The sequence below is a fragment of the Parambassis ranga genome, chromosome 17 (genome assembly GCF_900634625.1).
Source record: "Parambassis ranga chromosome 17, fParRan2.1, whole genome shotgun sequence".
Lineage (NCBI taxonomy): Eukaryota > Metazoa > Chordata > Actinopteri > Ambassidae > Parambassis > Parambassis ranga.
The window spans coordinates 1,433,365-1,456,073 of record NC_041037.1 but is presented as its reverse complement, the minus strand read 5'-3'; the positions used below and the strand labels follow the sequence as shown (position 1 = coordinate 1,456,073).

The window sequence follows — 22,709 nt, the reverse complement described above, 5'->3', positions numbered from 1 at the left end:
GGAGCAGAGGGTGAGTGATAACAAGCAAACTATAACATAACGGGATAATACAGTAACTCCTTTTACCTCTTGCCACAGAGGAACCATTATTTTAGCATGGTCTAAAGTGTGGTTTGTAGCGCCACCTACAGACTTCACAGCAGACGCCCCACTACTGTAACTGAAAGTTTATATTCAGATGGGCTTATTCAATGTCGTCAAAGCTAATAAGGATCATTTTTGTGAAGTTTCATAGTATTTTCAGTTGCTGTACTCGAGTTCCTTCAATGTAGCATCAAAGCGGCTATTTATTGCTATGACTGTTGCTAATTTTGTTTTTTCTGACATTATCCTCCTTTTTTTCCAAGCCAGCGAGAGAGAAGTTGATCCACTACAACAGCCCCCGCTTATTATTTAACTGTGCAAAATGTATGTGAAGTTGTTATTCACTGTGATGTAGTTGCCTCAAGTGGTCATTTTAAGGAACTGCATTTGTTTTTTTTTGTCATGTTGGCTCCATTGGAGCAGGTGGCACCTTCATTTAGCTCAGACGCTGCAGATTGGAGTGACTGTTCAGTGTCATTTGATACAGTTAAATATCTAACATTAATCATTTTAGCTTTACATCCACAACCAAGCTGAACATCGCGGTGTCTTCCATGTGATTCACACCACAGACCTCACACACACCTAAGTGAAAACTTCAATAAGAAAAATGGCCAAGAAACAAGGTTCAGGATAAAATATTCATGGATGTTAGCGGGTGAGGGTGTAAAAAGAGGGGCGACAACCTCGCACAGGAAATGATGATAAAAAAAGTAACATTCTGCTAATGTGGAGCTCACCTCCATCTCCTCCAGGTGGAACGACAGCTTCCTGTTCTGTCTGCACACGTACAATAAAAATACTGACACCTTCCAACTCTTCAATATGTGACATCAGCCAGAGCTTTTTAACATGAATTCAGTATTTACAGTCGCAGGAACAAGTATACCAACACCTTAAAGTCCCACACTGCTGCCTGTTTGTATCAGTATATTCACAATTTTACAGAAGTTCAGTTCTTCTTCGCCTCCCGCGTGCTGTTGAGCCACGTCAAGTGTCCGAGTGGCTCACGTGAAGCCCGGAGGGAGCGTGTCAGGATGCTCCTCAGCTCCAAAACCCAGCAGCTCATCGGGTCATCGGGCTAAATGAAGTACTCCTTTGGGTTTTCAGTGGAGAGATTCTGGGAGTCGGCCTGGTTGTTGAAGGGAAAATCTGGGCTGTCCTCCTGTTTGACTCCCTTCACCTCTCGGTTCCGATACGTGTCTTTCCTCCTCCAGAGGAATCTGGCTGTTATGGCCAGACCGGTCAAAATCACAAAGATGACAACAGCTATGACACCTGCAAGGAAGAGTTCAGGTTTTAGGCCTCAAAGGGGGGCAGAAAGATCAGATACTTGTTTTAATTTCAGCGCTTATCTTTCCTCTGTAGCACAGTCATTGTGTTTCCTAAGGTTGTGATTATCTTTGTAATCTAACTTTCACACATCTTTCAAGTCGGGCTCTTCTGCTCGGTCATGCTCACTGGGGAATAACAGAGCAGGCTTCAATTAATTGGAATTCCAAAATCCTTCTGAAATCAATTTTAATACTACGTTTCATCACAGAATGTGCTTTTTAAGATGAAGATTCTCCATCAGCAGATCATGCCTTTAATTAGCCGAGCTGCCCTTTGTGTGCCGCACAGTTCAACAGACACTTTTAAATGACTTTTCTTTTTCCATCTACACAATTATAGACTGGACCTTTTCAGTCTTTGCTCTGAATCAATGTGTGCTGGCAGAGCAACAAAGTTTTAAATTAGTTAAAGGACTCCTGCCTGGCACATCACTTTGCTCTTTTCTTGGAGTCTGTGTCCAACTTTGTTCATTCAAATAAACCTACAAATACATTTCAGTATTTTATATGTTAGAGACAGTAAAATATGAAAGAACAGGATCCAGTACAGAGAAACAGGAGTACCTCCAATCAGAGCCGAGTCGGTCCTGATGGCATTGACTAAAGGTTGGCCTGAGCCCACTGGGCCAGACTGGTCTACAGCAGAGAGGGAAAGGAAGTGGAGGCAGAAAGAACAGGGGAACAAGAGAGAAGAGTAGAAGTTAGCATCTCAGAAAGGAGCCCAGAGGGAGGAAATCCCAGAGGAATCCCTGTGTGTTCCACATTCATTTGACAATTGATCATCAGTCTCCCCAAAAACAAGGAGCCTAATGAGGCGGATAATCCGCCTTTTCATTCAGTTCGGCCCCACAAGGAAAGACAACAGGAGAGAATAATCAAAGTCCAGAGCAGACAGGAAGAGAAAGAGTCTCCCATAAAACCCAACCTGTGGTCACGCAGAGGCTTTAACTACGGCTGGTTCCTCATGACAGCACACTGAAGTGGAATCAGAGGCTGAATGATGGAGCAGCGTCACGTGCAGTAAAAACTAGCAGTGATAACACAACAACACATGAAGCTGCACCGCTGTTGTTGATGCTGCCAGCAGCACTCAGAAAGGCTTCATCTTTAATGTGTGTGTGTCATCCAGATAAGAGGCTCTGTGTTTGTGTACTTAAACTTTAAAACATCCTTTCTTTTAAAAATGAATGCACAGGCCAAAATAAAAACAAACAACTGCTTGAAACCTGACCAGAAGGTGTGTGTGTCTGTGTGTGTGTGTCTGTGTCAGCCTGTTTAAAGCTCAAAAGGTGCTACAGCCTCCTACAGCCTCCTACAGCCTCCTCCACTACTGTATGAACCAGCTGAATTTTAAACTTCTGGTTAGGTTGAGCCGGGTTTGGTTTAGTAAAACATCCCCTCGTACCTGACAGGTGGTGTGTGTTCTCAGCTGAGTAGGGATTGGCTGACGCTGCAGAGCCGCAGTTGGACTGGACTAAAGGTCCGGTGATGACCACAGGGCTGGTGTCTGGGTGGAGCAGAGCAGCTTTCAGAGGGCTGATGGTGTTAAAGTGAACCACGGACAGACAGCCGGCAAAACCCAGAGAGGCCAGTCTGGCCAAGTCCGGATCCAAGTCTTCAGACTCTGAGAATGAGAGAGAGAAGTCCCCTCAGTGTGTCATGCTGAGATACTAATAACAGATCAGAACAGAGGCACACTGGAAGGCAAAGGGGGCAGGGATGTTCTTTCTTTACTGATGTGTCTTCCCATGATAACATCAGAACATTAACTTGGTCTGACTGAATATTTAATTGACTTATAATTCTGACTGTTCACCTGCTGCTGGTTCAGGATCCATGAGGCTCATCACCATCAGAAAAAAAGCCAAACAGACTCCCTGCCCTCCATCACTGCAGACAGACCGCCAATTATTCTGCACCCGTCACTCCATAAGACAGATGTGCGCTCTCCACCTCTGTCTGTTCATTTCATCGACTGAAACCTTCATCGCTCACCTCGGCTCCTTCACAGCCGTGTAAACAGCAGCTGTGAGAGCCGACATTAGCGCCGCCAGCAGCTGCATCAGTGTCTGTTCAGATGACTGAGAGGTGACTGTGGTTTTAACAGTGCACATCTGCATGTTGATGAGAGCAGCAGGAAATATTACTGCAGCCTGTCAGCTCCATCACCTCTCTCTTTCTCTCTCTCTCTTTGTGTTCCTTCTGGGTCCATTAGTTAGAAAATCCACTTTCCTGCTGCTTTTCTGATCCTGATTGGACTCTCTGCCTGACAGAGGGGTCACATGCTGACATGACGGGGTTAAAATCACACACTGTTGCTTAAGCTGTATACATACAGCTGTGTCTCAGTTTTATCAGCAGAAGATGAATAAGTCACGACAGTCCTCACCTCACCTCTTTCAGCTCCAGGACTGAGAGGCAGACGGCCTCAGATTCTTTTTCTCTGGTTTTCTTTATTTAGTTTCTTGTAGTTTTAGATGTGTAGTCCTTGTATTTCCTGTTTTATTTTGAAAGTCTTGTCCACCCTGTGTATCTCTGTGCGATTTGCGTCCTCTTGTGTTTCCCTCCTTGTTGATGACCTGCCCCACCCTAATGTGTTTCACCTTGGTCTTGTTAACCCTCATGTATTTAACCCCTGTGCTCCCAGTTCTCTGTTTACTGTTGTTTTACTGTTGTTGCCGTTGTGTCTTGTCTTGTGACTTCCTGAGTTGTCTTCTTCTTGTGTGGTTGCTCTTTGGTTATTCCTAGCTTTTTAGTTTGTATCTTCTTTTTAGAAGTTTTGGTTTTCCTGTTTTTTGGACATTTAGTCTACCTGTCTTGGCGGATGTGTTCCCTGTCTTTATTTAAATAAGGCTCACTGTTAATTTCCTGTCTTGTCCTGGTTGTCTGCATTTGGGTCCAATTTGAACTCCTCACTAACAGACATGTTGAAACTGACACCTGCATCTAATCAGAGGGCTCTGATGAGAGGCTTGTATTGAAATGTGACCAAACAGTGCAGTTCATACAAGTCACAACAGTCGATAAAACATAACAGGGACGAGTGTGTGGAGGTTTATCAAGTCTCAAACGGCTAGCTGCTGTCTTCTTCTAATTGCTCTGCATTGGCTTTTCTTCAATATTATAAATGTACCCGTAGAAAGACGTTCTATAGATTCTGAGTTGATCAACAATCAGCAAATATCCAATATGAGCACTGAGATGTGGTGTTTGGACACGATTGATTCCACATTGTGTCTACAGCTGCTCATGGCATGTTGTTCTGTAGCCTCAGTGTTGTCTGTGGAGTCAGGTTCATAATGATGGGAACATTAGAGTTTTCGCTGCTGTTTATTGATGATGTGAATTCTGGAGTGTATGAATCTAATGACTGAAAACACACAGCGACAGCTAGCTAAGAGTTTGTCAAAGCAAAGAACTGGAAGATCCTTCACTGCACGGCCACCTGATCTCTACCCAGCATAGCTGCTGTTCAGTCCTCATGTTGAGCAGACAGTCTGACTCAGTCATATCTTGAGTGTTTTCTCTTATATTCAGAGTGGTGGTGTGCAGAGGGCAAAGGTCAAAGATCATATTATTGTTCCAATATTCATGAGGAGGACTGTAGTTTTCTGTTTTTGTCTGACAAACTGAGATTTCCATCTTTTTGTAACAACGTTGGCTGCATTTATTCAACACATGCTGGGTGTCAGATGAGGCCAAACTTCTCCAAGCTGTTATTCAAATGAAAGTCTGAGTGCTGGCTGACCGAAAAGGCCTCCTTCCACTCTGCTCTGACTGCCCCCGCACTCACCGTGCACTCTGCCCAGCACCAGCGACTTGATGGCGTTGAATTCTCCGTCAGATGTCAGGTTGAAGTCTTCTCTGGCATTTTGGTCAACCTGGCAAAAAATAAATAAAAAAAACACATGGTAATCACATTTTTAAAGAAAAGTCAGTGACTTCAGAATGAGTTTGACTGTTGTCTGAATTTCTGCATTTGTTTATAGCTGCTTTTTTACTCTCTTTCATCTCAGCAGCTCAGTGGGAGGAAGAAGCAACAGAGTCCGTGGATGCAGTAAAAAAGAACCAGTCACCCGGGGTGAAACTCTCCACTGGAGATTGTTTTAATGAGGGCTCCTCTGCAGAGAGTCTCACCATGTGGCTGTGAAGAGGAGAGCTACTCAGTTTTTATTGTTTTTACTGTAATACAAATGTGATGTTTACAGCTGTGAAGCACAGCTGCGCCACATCGACTCGGCTCTTACATCCACTTTTACCATGTTAGCTGAGTGAAATAAAGAATGTAAATATGAATGTATGGATATTGTTTTACGTCATATATATTTCAGGTGATTTAACAGTGATCTGAAGCAACGATAACATCCATTCATCGGGATAATAATGCAACTGTATCCATGTATTAGCAACTAAACTCGGTAGGTAGAGGGGGGGCCCTATCAGCCTTTTATATGGGAGTGAACACTGATGATGCTCATTTGACATCAAAGTAGTGAAGTCACAGCCTAAACCCACCTTCCTTAAAAATGGATTTAGCCTAAACTTAACCTACATTAAGTGAACAGTGTATCACACACACAGTTGTGACTTCAATAAATCTGTGTTTTAGGTAAGCAATTCCCCCCTGGGAGTAATAAAGTTTTCTGATTCTCTGATTCTGCCAGTAGTTATTATCTAGACTGTGTGTCCAAACAGGAACTATCCTCCGCTGTCATGTGAGTAAGTCCCAGACAAAGAGTGATGTGCTGTTCTCATGGAGTGTCCAAGCTAAGCACTGGACCCCGGCCTCTCTTTGATAACTGCACCGCCACAGACGGCAGCAGCTGCCCAGAGTGAGTCATTTTTCAACTGGACACCTGCTCAGAGGAGACCGTGTGATGGCGCCCGGCAGAGCGGAGGCCGCACACCGCTGGTTGTCCGATGTGAAACTTGCATGGAAGTTCGCCTGATGTCCCTGGAGCGTGTTGCTAACAATATAATGATTCAAGGTGATGGAAACCGGCGAGATGGGATGCACCTCATATTTCACTGCAGCCACAACGCAGTGAATCCAGCCGAGGTCACCTTGTTCATCTCAGGGTGCTGATAATTATAGAGACATTCAGGCTGCTGGGTAGTTGAAGTTTGCCTCATACATCATCTCTGGCTGCTGTTAACAAGATTCAGTAGATCCAGATACGATTAAGTTGCTTCATATTTCATGTGGAGCTGTTTGAATGTGTCGTTTGTTCCTGCTCTGATCAAAGTGGCTTTATTAGCTCTCTGAGAGGAGCGGCAGATCAGTGCAGAGGTGAGACTGTTCCTGCCTGATCTTTTCACCACACAAACCAAAAAACAATATGCTTATATATATATATATAATTACTGCTGTGACCAGCTCCACTTACTCGCTGCCTGTGTTTAGATTAGAACAAGGGCAGTTATGATGCTGCCAACATGGCGACCAGCTCTTCAGAAACCAGTCTGTAACATGGCTGGAAGGTTCGGCCATATTCTGAACACTCCATGGTATCAACGTGAGACATCTGACATTTGACCTCCAAATTCTTCACAGTTTTATCTATCGTGCATAGGTGAACATTTGGACCACAGTGGTAGATCTATGGTGTTCTGTTCCCTCTTAATGAACAGCCTCCTGAGTGTTTTCTGTGTTCCTTTAAACCATTTGAAAATATCGATCGATGCTGTTTGTGATGTTACCTGCACGCTCACAGAGTCCGTCAGCCTCCTGATGGTGAGTGTGTGCAGCTGTCCGTTGGCCAGGCTCCTCACTCTGCTCCTCAGCACCTCAGCCTCTCTGCTGCTGTCCAGCTTGTACCTCACCTCCAGCTTATCTTCAGACACACACACACACAAGTTTTTCCAATTTAAACTTTCTTTCTGTCATGATAAACATCCATGTGTCTTATCCTTTCCTTTTCTTTCTTTTTTTTTTAACGATGGCTTCCTCACCTCTGTGATGAATCAGAATGATGAGTATCTGGATTAATAAAGCTTTCCATGCTAAGAGGATTAAGAGGTAATTCCCTATCAATAACAAAACTCCAAATCTAATTAATTTTCCTAATATTCAGCGCATTAAGAGCAGATTAAATGAACACGCTCTTATTTCTTCAGGCTTTTAAGATTTAAAGGAAGGATAACGGATCACACGCCGTCCTTCAAATGTGGATCATTATTATAACTTTCAATTATAATGAAAGGTTCTGACGATGGTTCACCATGTTCTGGAAGGAGCTCATTCACCTAGATGGGATTCTCGAGTCATTGAAAACAAGGCTTTATGTGAGTGTCTGTGCTGGTGCTGAAGATCTTTGACTAAGGTAGAAAGAAAAATAGAAAATAATGGTCACTGTAGTGAAAGTGCATTTACCACTCAGCTCCACGGTCGGCACTAAACCTTAATGCCCTGCTGTCCGTCAGCTTCCTCTGAGTCATTAACAGCAGGAAGAAAATCAATTTGGCAGCAAAGTGCCAATTTATCAAAGCTCTGAATGGTGCAAACTATATTTCTAAATCCAAAGTGGCTTTGCGGCCACTCTTAAAAGCAACACATGAATATTTGACATTACATTTTAACGTGTTTTGAGCTGTTTTATTCACCAGCACCATGACTTGCCTCCCATTAGCAGCCTATACTAAACTCCTGAAGGCGGGCTAATCAGAAATAACACAGAGACAAAACATAACGGTCAGCCAGGCTGGACAGATTAAAAGGCAGTGGAGGCTGACGGGGGAGAATCCAGAGAAAGAGGAAAGATCTGACAGATTCTGATAGATCTAGTAAAGCAGAGGAAGAAGAAAGAGAGCGGAGGGGAGGAGAGGTCGATAACGGGAGAAGATGACAGCAACCGGAGGGAGAATGAGTGGAAGAGGGGAGGAGAGGTGAGATGAGAAGCCAGAAGGAGGCGAGACGGGAGAGTTGTAATTGAAAAAGTTGTGGGAGGAAGACTGTTGAAAATGAAAGGTCTTTTTCATTTTAGGACGGACAAAAGTAATAAAAATAAACCAGAGCAATAAGTAGAAGAGATGTCAAATTAAGAAGAGGAAAAATAAAAATAAAAGCATTCTGACCTGAAGGACAGAACAATAAGAGCTTCACAGCACCTAAAAAAACAACTAATCCGAAGCTTAGCCTGTTAAAGAAATAAATAAAATCTGCAGGAAACAGAAGATGTGGGTGGATGAGGAGAAGGCTTAAAACAAATCAGGACACCTCTTTTCAAAATAAAAGCCCCTCCTCCTCACCGTGCTTGTTGATGAGCAGGGCCAGGTACTCTCTGTAGTAGGAGCTGACGTAGAGCAGCAGAGCCGGGCTCTGATTGGTCCTGAAGCTCAGAGAGACGTTCTCCCCTCGCAGCGTCATGTCGGAGTAGATGGAGGAGGGCAGAGCGCTGCTGTTCCTGCTCAGCTCATAGGGCTCCTTGAAGGTGTAGCTGACGGACGTTCCTGACTTGAAGCTGGCTGACAGCTCTGACGGGCACAGAGACGTAACAGTTCAGACTTTTACTTTGAAAAATCAGAAAGCAGCAAAGTTGTTTACCTTTGTTGTTATTATTATTTGTCACACTGTGCTGTGAAGCATGAAGACGATTTATTCCACATCTTTTTGTTTTTCTTCAACATTTCCACGGAACAACAACAAACACTTAACAGTAATGTTTCAATAATGTAATAATTTACTGCAGGTTTATATTAAGGTTAGAATAATTACAGCTTCTAAATATCTCTGTCTATAATTAGGCACCAGGCTGAACTTAAGAATAATTATCAAGACATAATTACAGAAAACACTGTTTAACAAGTTCAGCTCTGTTTTCTTGTAACTTTAGAGCCTTGTATGTTTTTCACAGATGCATCAGTGACATTAAAGTTGCATTATTCCCATGTCGATAAGGACGAAGAGTAAATCAGCTGAAGCTGTTGAGCTCGGACACAAAGGTCATTGTGATGACACATTGTTGGTGTCATGACTGTAGCATCAATTTTTAATTTGTTTTACTGCCGATTGTAATTAGGTTTTAAAACATCATAATAGTGCTGTTCAAGATGACTTTACTGAACAAAAGGAAACCAGGAAATGAGCTTACAGACGCGTCAACCCTGCTGTAAACTGTTGTATGCAAACCTCTTGTAACAGTATGTACTTTTTCAGAGTGTGCACTACCAGTATGGACACTGGAACGCAGCCTGAAGGACTGAAGGGACTGCAAGCTGACACATGACAACAGCTTCAACCTTGTCTAGTGAGATATATGAGCTATGACTCTGTGTAAACAGAGGCGAGGCATGAAGCGGTGAGACAGGTCTGCTGGAGAGACGGGTCAAGGCAGGTGGCAGCATTAATGTTTGAAGTGAAGGTAAACATGATAGAATAACCCCTTCAGCAAATGTGTGACAGCTTTGTTTTATAGCTGTGACTTTCATAAAAGCTCACCAAGAAACTTTGTGTGATCATGTCAACACCTGCTGAGTGTGAGCTTTGTATCTGTGTGTGTACCTGTGTGGCAGAAGACTCCAGCGTACGCTGACAGGCTGCAGTCGCAGTGGAAGCCGTTGGCTCTCTCCACACAGCGACCCTGGTTCTTGCAGAGCGAGCCGTAGCTGCCGCAGTGACCCGGGCAGCCGGGTCGAACCCCGGGTGTGATCTTGGCCCTCTCTTCCAGGTCCAGAGTGACGCCGTTGAGCTGCAGAGAGCGGATGCAGCCTCGAAAGCCTTTCTGTCTGGAGGCTGTGCCACCTGGAAAACATGACATGACAGGGATGTAACTTATTGTGCGTTTGTTGTTTGTCTCCTTTGTCCCTGCCTCTCTCTTATTGCTCTGCGTGTTGACAAGTTTTCTTTCTGTCTGCTTGTTCATTTTGTGTCCTGCTGTCATCTGCAGCAGATCCATGCGTCGTCTCAGCTCCCCCAGAAGCTCCAAACTGTCAACAGTCCTCTTATGAAGTGACACAACCATGAAAAAGCAATAAGGCAACACACTGTAGGTGGACGGACGATCCAGGGACTTTCATCATCATCTGTCTGTGTAGCATCACTCCAGCAGCTGACTGGTCAATAGGAGTTTGTCAGCTCTGCTGAATTACTGCATGTCTGGGTAAACATCTGTGTGTAGAATGAAGGCAGATTTTCTCAAATACAACACCTTTGACACAATTGTTATTATGGCTACAAACCTTGAGGGGTGTTACAGACACACACACACACACACACACACTGTCTGTTCACACCTCTCAAAGATGACAGGTTGAAACTGTACTGCAGTGTTTTGCTCTCCACATTCACTCAAACCGGAAGGGAGCAACAATGCAGAGGTGAATGTTTCGCAAATTAATTGCTGTTTAACTCAAGATGCAGCATGTGAATGATAACAGTCTACAGCTTCTAGAATCAGTTCTACTTGGCTTTATAAGTGATCATATGAACAAAAACAATTTTATTTTATTGAATGAGACAATTATCAAAATCCATTTTGTGTGTCAGTTGGACAATTTGCATTCTCCTCTTGTGGATCCCTCCTCGCTGATCGCCTGCTCTGCCCTGATCGCTCACACCTGTGTCTTGTTACCTTCTTGTGTATTTAGGTCCTGTGCTCCCTCTCCTCCGGTTTGTTTCCTGTGCTTCCCCACATTCAGTATTTCTGTTTATTTGTTGATCAATTCGATTGTTGTTCTCACTCTGTTTATTTCCTTATTTGTCTTGGTGTGTTCTCTTAGTTTGATTTTTTTAGCTTTTGGTTGAATTAAGTTTGCTTTTTGTCTCCCACTCTGAACCCTAATGTCCTAACGTCCTCCTCTCTCTCTGTATAGTTTTTAATTGCACTACTGCACTAAATGAAGGCTAACATCTGTTTAACGTTCAGTACGAACAATAATTTGAGAATAAAGTGCCGGTTGGTGGTTGTGTTGAAATGTCATAATTTTAAATTAAATGGTGTTAAAGGCGACTGGAAGCACTCTTTTATGTGACCATCAAAACATAAAAGCGCGCTGCTGTGACACTGGTGAGATGTTTTAGCATCACAAAAAAACGACCTTGTGAGAAATGTTAAAAAGCCTGTTTGATAATGAGTTCAAACAAAGGTGCTCTTTGTTTTTGTGTAACATGTTTTTCATTAATTTCAAAAAGTGTGGTCGGGTAAGACTCTGGATTCTGTTACAGAGTGAAACCTTCAAAGTCTATGCACTATTCAAACAACTATAGAAAACAGTACGATGGGTAGCTTCGCAGCTGCACCTGCCTAACTGACCACAGTGCAGCTTCAGTTTAAGTCAAGATGTTGCTTACATGAAGCACTTCTGGGACTGTAAGGTCAATTATAAAAAGTAGAATGAAGGATTTGTGGAGCAAAGATCAAACAAGAGACAAATGCAGATAAATTCCAGCTGTGACCGGGGGCGCATCATCGAGAAGATTCAAGATCAGTGAGAATCTCGACCTGATATACAACGCCTAACAAGACCGCTGCAGACTCTCTACAGGAGAGCACACTGTGTAACCATACAGACTGAGATCACAGGGGAGAGAATGGGGAAAAACAATTTGTGAAATGAAGATCAAAGCCATCATCAAAGATGGTGTATGTAGCCCAAAAGCAGCGAACATCCACCTGCAGGCTCAGGCAGGGAGGGATCCAGCAGAGCGGCCTCTGCTCTGAGCCAGAACACTCATGAATAAATCCATTATGTGATACAGTACAGATCAAAATAACCATTACAGCTAATGATTTTCACTAAATCCTCACTTAAGCTGTAATAATTAGGCACCCAAGCAGGGCGGCTGTAAGGAGGACATCAGCCCATTTTCACACCAGCAGACAAAGAACTCTATATTTCTTATCTGTAGTGGGACATATGTGAACGTCCAGGTAATCTGAAGGCTAAATTATAAGCAGTCTGTTCAGAGTTGTTTTAAATGAGTGAAAGGCATCAGGGGGTGTCCCGTTTACTTTACACTGATCTTCACAACATGGATATGACCATTACTACAGAGTCTGCACTACATAAACTCACAGAGAGACAGATTAAATACAAGAAGAGGGAGTCCACTGTTACCCGCCTCAGCGGTGGCTGAACCAACAAAGATCACTCCGAAAATGAAAGGCGTTATAGTCTGTGGAGTCATGAGGATCACCTTTAGGCAGCTAAAGGCTGCTCTCAGCACTGGTTCATGTTCATGTGGATGAATCCACCATCAGGAGCCACCGTCAACCAGAAGCAGAGTGTTTATTTCCCGATTAGAATTCATATAAATGTTGATTTTCTCTTACTGCCTCAGCAACACAACAAAGACATGTTTGCTGCAGGATGTAAGACAAACATACAAAATCCCCAAAGAAACAATTAGATTACCAGATATAAACACAGTATATGAGGAAAACCGCCTGAGCTGAGGTCATGTTTTTCTACAAAAAAAAAAAACCTGTACTGTGTCTAAAGGCACCGTATATGCAAAACACAAATATATGGATGCACTGATGGCAGCTCAGCACCAATAAACTGCAGCTTATCTGCCCAAACCAGGCAATACAACAAGTAATGTGAAAGGCAACTTGCAATGAATGCAAAATTCTTTCACTGGAAACTGCTGTGTGTGGATATTTTACACCAACAAATAAAGCACTGGCTTATGGCTCTGTGCACGGCAATCACACGGGTTATTAATCCAAAACAATGTGATTTGCTGCCTTATAAATCCGTACAAGGAATAATTAAGGCTCATAAATACACAGTTTATGAAATTATGGCTTATGAATCTAAAGAAGACAACTTTGCACCCTGTTAATTCATATAGGGATTCACATAGGTACTCATACATCTGTGTGCTGCACATGATAAGGAACACACAAGCAGGATTATAATCCATGCATAAAATTCAACAATAATATGCTGAGTTGATGGGAATGCACAGGTGTACATATACGTCATATTTCAGGCAGTAAAAGGGCACGGAATCTCAAATTCTGCCTAAATATTCCTAAATCACTCTATGTAATAACACTGTGGAAATCCTCACTCTGGTGTGCCGTGCTGATAATTCAGATGTAAACACACACTTCTTCTATGCAACCTGCCGGCCATTCACAGTGGATTATCAGCTCAACACACTGAGCAAATCAATATTCACCTCAATTTCCCTGCTGCTGCTGCTGCCGCCTTCGTCCAATCTCATCAATGTTTGCCGGCTTGTTTCCCTTCCAGTGTGTGTTTACTGATATGAAGTGACATGCATAATATTTACACAACGATAAATCCTGATGATAACGGATGGATTTCAGTTTTTTTCCCCGCCAAACAGACTCAGAGGTCAAACAGAAAATTTGAATTGTTGAACTGAGGTTGAGATAAGCAGAGCTGCAGTATTGATGACGTTTGGACGGAGCTAATGAAGAACTCACAGATTAGGATTCACTGCTCCCTCATGCACACGTATTTATTGGATGTGATTATTGTTCGCCACTTTCACACCCTTTAGTTGGTGGCATTTAGCCAATGGCATTTTGTTACTGTGTATTTTTAAATCATGTAGGCGGAGATACAACCATGACACCTGAGCTTGATTCAACTATATGTGTCTGCTGGCCTCCATCCATGCTTTCTCTTTCTGAATGAGCTCTGAAAAATAAGGATTAAGTTCATATCTTGGTTCATATCACAGACTCATGTCTTCAGATTAAGATGATTAATCTCTAATCCTTTCAGTCTGACTTGTAAATTATGATTTTAGTTGGCGTTATCTTTCAATATTCATGATATAGATGTTGTCACGACCTGGTGTTTATTTATGGTTTTGTTTTCCTTGTTTTGGGTTTTTAGTTTAATCTGTGCTTAGTTATTGTTTCCTGTAGCTCTGGTGTTTTGTTTTCCTGGGTTTGTGTTTAGTTGTCTAGTCTTGTCTTGTGTTTCCTGTTTTACTTTGGTAGTCCTGTCCTCCCCGTGTATTGTCTTGAGTTTTGCTTCCTGTGTTTTCCCTCCTTGTATGATTACCTGCCCTGCCCTCATGTGTGTCACCTGTGCCTCGTTGTCTTCCCTGGTCCCCTTGTATATAGTCTGTGTCTTCCCCTTTGTCCTTGCTAGTTCGTCTCGTCTGGTGTAGGGTTGTGTCTGTCCATGTCTCGTCCATGCAATGCCATGCTTTGATCCTTGCCTTCGATGTCATGTACTTCTGCCTAACCTCACCATGCTCCAGGTAGAAGCCTCGTTCATGCCTTGTTTTTTGTTCTAGCCTTTTTTTATGCCATGTGCCTGTTTTTCTTAGTCTAGTTTTGCCACGTGTAGTGTGATTTTTAGTTTGTTTTGTTTGCCCTCCTGGCTGAAATAAAAGACTCTTGAACTTTGAACCGCTCTGCGTCCTGCAACTGTGTCTTATCCACAAACCCTGACAGATGTGTGTTTTTTTTTTCATACTGGTTAATCTGACTCTTATTTCCACACAGTGACGTTTCTACATGAGCGGCTCCTTGTTTTCTTTGTTTCTAATTAATATCTGGCGGCAGTAACCTGCCAAGTCGGAGTAGAAAGAGGCCGCTAGCAGGAAAACAATACAGACATCTGAAAAAAAACAGTCCCTTTAGATGCTTTGTTTATGTAACATATTTCATCAGGCCTTAGGGATACACCCAAAGTGTGTTTTGGTAAGAAACGGTGGATGTGAACATGAGGATGTTTGTTAAGTAGGGTATACTTTAGTTTTTTTACCTGTATATTGTTGCCTGTGATAAACAGTAAATAAACCTGAGCTAGAACGTAGTCTACAGGTTCAGATGAGTGAATACAGAAGGTTTCTACTGAACATAAAATGCCTGTTTAATGTATGTAAAGATTAACAGCAGATTATTTAATCATGATTCATGAGAGAACATTGTGTTTCAGGGAGAAATGATTCACAAAGTGCCAGAATAAAACATCCTCACCTATGAACAGCTGGCTGTTGAGCTGCAGGTGGAAGTGTCCATCAGCAGGAGCCTCCTGCGTAGCGACAGGAAGTTCATCCAGTCGAAGCGTCGCCTCCTTCACGTTCCGCTCGGCTCGGACTCGGTGCCACCGGTTGTCATTCAGCGGGGCGCTCGACTCCACATGGACCTCCAGCGGGCCGTTACCGACGTCGAAGGAGAAAAGTACCTGAGTGGAGGCTTGGAGGATGGAATGATGGGAGGAGGGGAGAGATGAAGATGGAAGCAGAAGTAAAATTATTTTAGATTTCCCGGGGACAACAGTCATCCCACTTTCACTCATTTGTTGCATCAATGAAGAAGACATGAACGCAGAAAGGAACAGACCCGACCTCAGCATTATATTTATGCAAACTGAGCTCATTCATAGCATATAAAATATTAAACATCTCTGTTGAAGCCTCTGTGGATGTTTAGTTTGAGGACACAGGTGATTGTTGCCAAGTGCAGCTGGAATGAGTCGTCACTCGTGGCTGCCTGTTCCCACACAGCTCCCACATTCAGCCTCAAACCTGCCAGCACCACCACGAAAGGAAACAGAGACAAGAGCTTTAACAAGCAGGTTTGACTCAAGTGTGTGGAGACAAAACAAGCCGGCGGGGGGGCGGGGGTCCCTGGAATGAAGTTTAATTACTCTCTCAGAACAAAACAACAAACAGGAAAGCCAACAGAGTTTCTAACTGAGCAGACTGGGAACGCTTCTCAGAGGGATAACAAACAAAAGACAACGCCTATGTGCTGATTACAGGGAAAACTAGAGCAGAGGCTGATTCTTTCCAGATTTCTAGAAGGTTCTTTATTGCAGAGCGGAGCAGATAAGGATTTACTGATTGTACTTTAAAGAGGGATCACAATCTTTTCAGTGATCAGTGCATCATGACTAAAATGTTGCAGGTATTTTTTAAAGGAGAATAGCCATATAATAGCCAATATTTTACCGCTGAAAATAATAACAGGTGTGTTTCTTTGCAGCAGAACCCGGAGCTCTTGTGAAGGTAAATTGACTGCAGACTGCAGAGACCTTTGGGAGCAAAAGAAGAAGAACTATTCTGCTGTGATCAGTGGAGAATAAAAACGCCTTTCTTCTGCTACACCTGTCAGATGTTGAGTAGTTATGTAAGAATGCTTAGAATAAATGTCCAAAACCGGGAACTTTCTTTCTGTGAGGCATCAGTGCTGATCGCGGCACCATCCTCCTACACATAGGATCTTAAAAATGGTTGTATTAATTTGTGGAAGTTCCTGTTTTGTTGTGATTATATTGTGCAACTTAAACACATTTTGTGTGTTTGTGATGAACATCTGACTTCATTTTCTGACTTTAAGCACAGATTGTATGAGCTCCAGGATCAGGACCATGGACAGCTCCTGCCCATCCACTGTGCAGCCCTGCTTCAGCACCACGGACAGCTCCTCCTCCAGCAGCAGGGAGGGGAGCACAGACGAAACAAACCTCCAGCTCTGATGTGTTTTCTGTTGGAAGGTGAGGATGTATCACTGTGGGAGTGCAGAACAAGATGAAACAATATCCCAGCATCCTGCGCTAACTTCATTTAGATGTTGTTCTCAGGCCCGACTACAGCAGTTACATAGCGATCAGAGGCAGCTGGAAACAGAGCAGCAGTGTTCAGTGATTTCCCAGAGGAGAGATGCTGCTGTCCCTGTTTTAGATTCTCCCTGTGTGTGTGTGTGTGTTTGTCCCTTAAATCCCACATCTGCAACAACTTCAAAAAAACAAAACAAAGATAAAGTAAGGTTAAAAAGCTTCCAAACCCAACCACAGATGATTCAAAGCTTCTCTAAAAGCCCGCACAATATACGCGTGCTCCGCCGCAGTGCTGCCATAACCATATAGGCACAAGGACACCTTGTTGGGTAATACAGCTATATTTTAAATGACACAATCTATGGCAGGCTGTAAACATACATCTAACACCCAGCCACAATTCCACAGCACCCATAAACTAAATAACTCCCTGTTGGATATTGCTGTCATAATCTAAATCACCGGCTGCGGTGCCCATAAATGTGTGCATTACACAAGAGAGAGGATTTAATGGAGGGTCAGGGTGAAAATACTCCCGGGAGTTCATAAAACAACTGTAAAATTAAAAACGATAAAGTGCCTGCAGTAATTACCGGCTGCCTTTTATGGGTTTAATCCTGTTCACGTTTTTGTGAGCAGCGCTGTGGCTCATCATATATTAACAGCAAGGAGTGTGACATGCATTCAAACTGCAGTCTGTGGGGGGTGAAGACTGATCAGAAAACAACAAACAATGCAGCCTGAAGCAGAATGAAATACTGAAGAAACAAAATCGGTACAAGAAGAAAACAGACTGTGAGCAGCAACACAGAGACATGAAATAATTTGTAAGCAATACCTTAAAATGAGACTAAGAAGTGTTTCTGTCATCATCAATGAATATAGATCAGTGTCAGCTCATCTTTAATATTCATCCAGTCTAAGCTGATCCTCCACCACACGTCAGTACTCACAGATCAGCTCAATCCGGATGAAGTCTCTGATGCCCAGGTTTTCCAGGAACACGCCAGAGGAGGCCGTGGTCTTAAACAGGAAGGAGATGTCTGCGCTCAGCTCTCCATGGAAGGTGGGGAAGTGGAGGTACGATGTCTCCTTATCGAAAAACGCAGCGTTCCAGAAGTTCTCTGAGAAACACAACAAAAACAAATGAAAGGTAAATAAAAGGCCATGAAATAAATACACTGACTGTGTTTTGACATTTCTGTCAAAACTGTTATTTTAATTATAAAACGATTTTAAAGGTTAAAGAAACAATGGTTAAGAGTTTTCATAGCTGTGAAGGTTAGACACATTAATTAGCGAACTTTGGAAACATTTGTTTTCCTTTTTACCTTTTGTTCTTTATGCTTTAGCTTCAAATGAAAAGAAAAGTATGTTTTCATTTTATCAGCATCAAAAACTGATGGTACATTTCTGCTTGTATTTGTTCTTGGCCCCCTGAATTTGCAAGTTTTGGTGAAACTGATGACGAGTAATTGATGAGGATATAAGACTTGAGGCTGCTCCACCTCAAGTCTGCTGATGAAGACAAGGGCGTGCATAACCAGGCAATTGGACCAAACTTACCGTCTCCATGACAACGGAGCGGCCCCACCCTGTAGGCGGCCTCTGACCCCAGCCTCTGGATGTCACCCAGCACCAGGGACCTGACAGGGAGGCTCTCCTTATGTGTGAGCAGGCCCGAGTCGTCCGTCCTGAAGGAAGGAGAAGCAGAAAAGATGAGAAAGAAAACATATATATATATTGATAAACTATCCTCATTTGCTGGTGCAGGTTTTTGGTGTGTGTGTGTGTGTGTGTGTTTGAGATGTTGCATCACTCCTGTGATAATATTACACACTCTGATGCAAACGTTGCAGTGTGTAGGTGCAATCTCTCGGGGACCTATTTATTTCAACATCAAATTATAACCATCCTGCCAGTCAAAAACTCCCTTTCCTGGCAGTTTCTGGAGCCGCAGCGCCCCAAACAAGACACTGCCTGTCCGTGTACGCCCACATCCAGCCTCATGCACTTTAGATAATCTGCCTGTTATCCTTCTTGTTGAGGAAAACTGTGCATAAAAATACATCCAGGGCTGGAAGCAGGGACCGTATACAGCACTCTGTGGGTCTGATGAAATATTGAGGAGGAGCAGCTGCAGCAGCTTCATTCTGTAAAAATAGAGCTTGCATTACACAAACAGTTTGAACTGGGAAATGATGGAAGAGACTGAGGCTTCCTACATGAAGAAAGGTTAAACTATTTTGGTTTTTCCTCTGCTCAATTTATCCCGTCATATTGGAGCTAAACTGACAAAGTTACAAGTCAAACACAGCAACATGTCTGAATAGAGAGGTTAAATTTAGCCAGACGTGTGTTTTTTTCCTGTGTGTGTTCCCACTGCTGACTTCTCCAAGCCTGATTTTGTGGTCAGTGGTCTTTTTAAAACCGATTTCCATCGTTTACATTCACCAAATCCAGCGCTGCAAAGAAATTTTAATTTGTCTTCATTAAGCCCTGGATTTTTTATGCACATATGCATTATTCATATTTGCTCCTGTTCTTCTTTGTTAGATTTAAAATATTGACATAAAGGCTATTATATAATGGCTAAAAAAACCCTATAAATACTATGAAGCCTCTCCTCCTCATTAACCTTTTTTCATGTGTTTGCACCTTATGTGTTTTATGTAATGCATTAATTTAAAACACTCCCTAACCACTCCCTGCGGTCGGCGTCACAGTTGCAGTAGTGCTGTGGATCCACACAGTTGCCCTGCAGGCCGCATGCACACTGCTGGCTGCCTGGCTGAGCTCCGCCCCAGTAGTTCTGGACACGACCTGGATCCGAACCACCAAGCCACCAGCTGAACGGAGAGCCCTCTGAAACACACACACAGTCTCTTACATCAGTTACAAGCTGCTGTTCAGAGCAGTGTGAACTCTGGTTTAACTCTTTGCGGTCACAGAGTAGGAGTAGAAAGATGCAGATATGTGCACATGTAGGTTCCTCAGTTGTGGTATAACAAATAACAGTTTATTAAAGACAGAAGATTATTTTATATTAAATAAACATTGAGAGTTTGTTTCACAGGCATCATTAGAACATGGACAGATGGTGCACACAGATGTAAATTCCTCTTGCATTAAAACAGACTTCGACATAATGCTTACTTAACAAGAGACATAAATAGTTTCCTGCTGCATGTTTAAACACTATTTAACTGGCAGCATTTGGTTTAATTAATGATCACAACACCATGAAAAAAATTTAAATAGTTTAAAATAAACACAGAGTGATCAGACTTGAATCTAAAGTCTAAAAGAAAGAGGCATTTAAACAAACTGTTCACAATCCATTAGTCGGACTGACTGGTAAACAGGAAGAAAGTCCCTGGATGCTGATTAAGCTGAGCGTAACAATCATTGTGTTTCCTCTAGTGGAGCAAGAAACATTTGTGGAGCCGCAGGGAATGTTTTTCTCCGGAGCTTTGTTTTGTACTGAGTGATAAAACACCTGATGACGCCTATCAAATGTGACGGTGAAACAAAAATAAGGTGATTGGGCCGTTACAGTTTCACAGTTTGAGGTTGTGTTACAGATGTTTTAATTCATTCTGATGACTTCTCCCTCCTCACCTGCTGCCTACCAGCTCACCTGTTTCCTCTCTGCTCGTCTCTTGATATAAACCTCTTCATTGTGTGTTTGTGTTGCAGTGTTTCTGCTCCCTGTGGTTGTTGTCTGCCTGTTCGTTTTAATTTGTGCCACTTTTATTGAGAGTTGTCAAAGTTGGCTCTTTGCTTCGTAAACCAGTCCACAGATAATCTTATCGACACACTTCATATCAGAAAAGATGAATTTCTGTGAAGGATAATTGAGCCCACCTGGAGTGTTAAGGAGGCGGGACCTCCTGCAGTGATAGGACAGTTCCTGTTCGCAGTGCTCTGATTGGCTGATGGCGGCCAGAAGCTGCTCATCCTCAGACGAGTAGTCGAAGTGGACTGAGAGTTGGTTTCCACTCTGAGAGGACCGGACTCGGGTCAGCTCGGTGTTGTTGTGCTGCATCACCATCCATGTGTGCTCCTCTGTAAACAGACAGTGTTCTGTTTCAGATTACTTTTAACATCAAACAGCAACTTTTCTACATTTTTTAGTTTCCTTGTTCTGTATCAGTGTTTTCATTTTTTTTTTAATATATATAACAGTTGGCTCACCTGTTTTTCCTCAAATAGTTTAAGCCTAAAGACTAATGCTCAAGGTCTGTGTGGGTCTGTCTACATTTGGGATTAATGGTGGGAAGGTGGGATTAAACACCTCTAGTCTTTATTAAGTTTGCTGGAGACTTTATTGTCTCCACAAACATGTCATGAAAAAAGCAAATGGACGGAGATGGTGTGCAAAAGACAACAGAATAAAATAACCATTAATATTCATCATCACAAAATTATTCAAACACAACAACACAGCTCTGATGCTCACTGACAAATGTGTGATATGTAAGCAATGATGTGAAGAGCATCATTTACAATATTAACAAGCCAAAACATACTGATTGATGATGATGATGATGATGATGTGTGTGTGTGTGTGTGTGTGTGTCACCTGTCATGTTGCAGTAGACCAGCTGCGGTCTGATTGGTCCGCTGCCGTCCACGTCGATGTAGAAGTGTCCTGATGTGTTGCCGCTGTGTTTGTACGCCTCGCAGGACTGCTCGTACACAGCTGGGAGGAAAATAACGAGATGAACATCATCAGCGTGCTGACAACACAGGAGCCGTGTGAGGATGAAGATCACACGCTGTAGGTGCTGCTTCATGTGTATGCATCACAATGTCTCATGATCAGTGAAGAAAACTATCAGGTTTCATTTCTGCAGCAGCGTCACATAACTGGGACAGTGAGGACTGATGGGCAAACACACACACAATAAATAAACGTTTATCAGCCCTTCCTCTTCCTCTCTGCCTCCATACGTCTTCCTGCCATCTGCTCTTATGCCCTGAAGTCGGCTCTGAAGAAGGACTTCCATTCATCATGTGTGTGTAGTTCACTCTTGAGAGAACCAGTAACCTTCCCCCTATGAGCTCTCTGTATCTCCATAATTGCATTTATTCAGTATTCAGTATTAAACTGACACATCAGTCACACACCAACACAAAGGTGGGAGGAAGAGGCCTGGACAGACACCACAGGAAGCTCTTAAAGGTGTCAATTTATTTGAAAAGCATCTTCGGGTTGCCAAAAGAGAAACTCTTTGTTCTGTCATAACTCCATTTGCAGCTCCTGTGTTGGAGAGAAAAACCCACACCACTGTAATTACTCAACAGAGGCCTACAGGCTGGTGAGAGCATCCTGTGATTGGCACCCTTTAAAATTGCAGCTTTTCTGGGTATTGAAGTCGGAGCTGCCAGCTTGAAAAGTCTCTTAGTGCTGCTTTAAAAAAAACAGCCTAACATGAATGATGGAGAGTAGGATGGAGCTGACATGTACATGAAAAGCAGCGCATTATTAACAGTCTCCAGGCTGTTTGCTTCACTCGTTTTCACACCACTTTAGTTTCATTTCAGTGTTTTTTTTTCATTTGCTGCAAGTTACTGTTTATAAAATGATGTTCATTATCTGGTGTTATTACTCTCCTGTCTCTTCCTTTAAACCTCCCCCTGCTCAGGTTTGTATGTACATTCATATATAACATTTCTCATTTATTTCAGCTGCAACTGTTACAATTGCTTTAATTTATTTTTTGCCAATCCCGTTCACCTTCACGTTAAAATGTCCAACTTTACAGCAGAAATAAACATATTTGCAGC

At 42.8% G+C, this 22,709-nt stretch overlaps 1 protein-coding gene across 1 annotated transcript in view; it reads right to left on the bottom strand.

Annotated features, from left to right (window-relative positions):
* Positions 1-225: 225 nt before the first annotated feature.
* The window catches only part of LOC114449619 (contactin-associated protein-like 4), a 46,407-nt gene continuing 23,923 nt past the window's right edge, over positions 226-22,709 (bottom strand). The window contains exons 12-24 of the mRNA XM_028427428.1: positions 21,502-21,621; positions 20,784-20,984; positions 19,619-19,781; positions 18,483-18,610; positions 17,870-18,040; positions 15,332-15,550; positions 9,919-10,158; positions 8,667-8,891; positions 7,119-7,252; positions 5,212-5,299; positions 2,824-3,042; positions 1,983-2,054; positions 226-1,362 (exon numbers count right to left, since the gene is read on the bottom strand). Of these exons, the coding sequence (XP_028283229.1) occupies positions 1,166-1,362; positions 1,983-2,054; positions 2,824-3,042; positions 5,212-5,299; positions 7,119-7,252; positions 8,667-8,891; positions 9,919-10,158; positions 15,332-15,550; positions 17,870-18,040; positions 18,483-18,610; positions 19,619-19,781; positions 20,784-20,984; positions 21,502-21,621 (2,177 nt within the window). The 3' untranslated portion in view covers positions 226-1,165. The remainder of the gene's footprint in view (positions 1,363-1,982; positions 2,055-2,823; positions 3,043-5,211; positions 5,300-7,118; positions 7,253-8,666; positions 8,892-9,918; positions 10,159-15,331; positions 15,551-17,869; positions 18,041-18,482; positions 18,611-19,618; positions 19,782-20,783; positions 20,985-21,501; positions 21,622-22,709) is intronic.